The 2,681-nt window shown below is 60.4% G+C and overlaps 1 protein-coding gene across 1 annotated transcript; it reads left to right on the forward strand.

Annotated features, from left to right (window-relative positions):
- Positions 1–72: 72 nt before the first annotated feature.
- Positions 73–2,060, forward strand: MRPL16 (mitochondrial ribosomal protein L16; the record flags this gene model as incomplete). The annotated part of the gene is made up of 2 exons (XM_062633948.1): positions 73–259; positions 1,575–2,060. Coding segments are annotated over 2 exons (673 nt in total), but the record flags the coding sequence as incomplete, so codon positions are not given.
- Between the last annotated feature and the right edge of the window lie 621 nt (positions 2,061–2,681).

Raw genomic sequence — 2,681 nt, forward strand, 5'->3', positions numbered from 1 at the left:
GGACAAACCCCGCTATGGGGGTATAATGGGGCTCTATGGGTTGGGGCCCCCCCGGGGCTCCCATGGGGTCAGTGGGGTGCTGGTTGCCCTCACCCCCCCCCCCCCCCCAGGTATCGTGATCCCCGAGAAGCCGAAGCTGAAGTTCATGGAGAAGGCGCCGGCGGTGCCCAAGGTCCGGAGGGAGCCGCGGCGGCTCCGGGACATCCGCGGCCCTTCCCGCGTGGCCACTGACTTCATCGAGGGGCAGTTCGGGATCCTGGTGAGCGGGATGGGGACACACACACCCCAGAGCCAATGGGAGCCGTCCCCTTGTCCTGCCCCTGCATTCCCTATGGACATCACTGGGATCCTGGTGAATGGGATGGGGACACACACACCCCATAGCCAATGGGAAACGTCCCCTTGTCCTGCCCCTGCATTCCCTATGGACATCACTGGGATCCTGGTGAATGGGATGGGGACACACACACCCCAGAGCCAATGGGAAACGTCCCCTTGTCCTGTCCCTGCATTCCCTATGGACATCACTGGGATCCTGGTGAATGGGATGGGGACACACACACCCCATAGCCAATGGGAGCCGTCCCCTTGTCCTGTCCCTGCATTCCCTATGGACATCACTGGGATCCTGGAGAGCGGGATGGGGACACACACCCCAGAGCCAATGGGAAACGTCCCCTTGTCCTGTCCCTGAATTCCCTATGGACATCACTGGGATCCTGGGGAGCAGGATGTGACCCCCCCCTTCCGTATCCCAATGGGAACCCATCCCCTTGTCCTACCCCTGCCTTCCCTATGCCCATCACTGGGATTATGATGAATGGGACGTGACCCCCCCCAACCCAAAGCCCAATGGGAACCATCCCCTTGTCCTGTCCCTGCATTCCCTATGGACATCACTGGGATCCTGGAGAGCGGGATGGGGACACACACACCCCAGAGCCAATGGGAGCCGTCCCCTTGTCCTGCCCCTGCATTCCCTATGGACATCACTGGGATCCTGGGGAGCGGGATGGGGACACACACCCCATAGCCCAATGGGAACCATCCCCTTGTCCTGTCCCTGCCTTCCCTATGGCCATCACTGGGATCCTGGTGAATGGGATGTGACCCACCCTCCATATCCCAATGGGAACCCACCCCCTTGTCCTGTCCCTCCATTCCCTATGGACATCACTGGGATAATGATGAACGGGATGTGACCCCCCCCTCCATACCCCAACGGGAACCCACCCCCTTGTCCTCCCCCTGCCTTCCCTATGCCCATCACTGTGATCCTGGTGAGCAGGATGGTGACCCCCACACCCCATATCCCAACGAGAACCCATCCCCTTGTCCTCCCCCTGCCTTCCCTATATCCATCACCAGCATCCCTGCAGCACGCTCCCGGCCAGGGCCCCCCTCCCACTGTGTTGTGTGTGTGTGTATGTGTATGTATGTGTGTATGTATGTGTGTGTGTGTGTATGTATGTATGTGTGTGTATGTATGTATGTGTGTATGTATGTGTGTGTATGTGTGTGTATGTGTGTGTATGTGGTGCTGCTTCCCCATCACCTCCTCCTTTTCCCCCCAGGCTCTGGGCGGAGGTTACCTGCACTGGGGCCACCTGGAGATGCTGCGCTTGACCATCGGACGTTCCATGGACCCCAAATCCATGTTCGCCATCTGGCGCCTTCCTCCCCCTTCCAAAGCTCTCAGCAGGAAGAGCTTGGGACACCGCATGGGAGGGGGTAAAGGCCCCATCGAGCGCTACGTGACGCCCGTCAAGAGCGGGCGCTTGCTCCTGGAGCTGGGCGGGCGCTGCGAGTTCCAACACGTGGAAGCCTTCCTGCGGCAGGCGGCCCGCAAGCTGCCCTTCCCCGCCGTGCCCATCAGCAGGGCCGGCCTGCACCGCCTGCGCCGGGACGAGGAGGAGAGGGAGGCCCGGAATCAGAACCCTTGGAGCTTCGAGCGCGTGGCGAGCGCCAACATGATGGGAGCCAGGAGGTACCTGAGCCCCCGCGACCTGCGCCTGCGAGGCCGCTACTGGGGCAAGTTCTTCCTCAAGCATCGCGTGTGAGGGATGAGGGAGGACAAGGGGATGGGTTCCCATTGGGATATGGGGGTGTCCCCATCCTGCTCACTGTTATCCTGGTGATGGCCATAGGGAAGGCAAGGGGAGGACAAGGGGATGGGTTCCCATTGGGATATGGGGGTGTCCCCATCCTGCTCACTGTTATCCTGGTGATGGGCATAGGGAAGGCAGGGATAGGATAAGGGGATGGGTTCCTGGTGGGGTATGGAAAAGGGGGGTGTTTTCCCATTCACCGTTATCCCAGTGATGGCCATAGGGAATGGAGGGATAGGACAAGGGGATGGGTTCCCGTTGGGATATGGGGGGTGTCCCCATCCTGCTCACCAGGATCACAGTGATGGCCATAGGGAAGGCAGGGACAGGACAAGGGGATGGGTTCCCATTGGGATATGGGGGGGTGTCCCCATCCTGCTCACTGTTATCCTGGTGATGGGCATAGGGAAGGCAGGGATAGGATAAGGGGATGGGTTCCCATTGGGATATGGGGGGTGTCCCCATCCTGCTCACTGTTATCCTGGTGATGGCCATAGGGAAGGCAGGGATAGGATAAGGGGATGGGTTCCCATTGGGGTATTGAGGGGGGGGGGTCATATCCTGCTCAGCAGG

The sequence above is a fragment of the Pezoporus occidentalis genome, unplaced genomic scaffold (assembly GCF_034315485.1).
Source record: "Pezoporus occidentalis ecotype Australia unplaced genomic scaffold, CSIRO_AGI_Poc_V1 ctg1123, whole genome shotgun sequence".
NCBI lineage: Eukaryota > Metazoa > Chordata > Aves > Psittaciformes > Psittacidae > Pezoporus > Pezoporus occidentalis.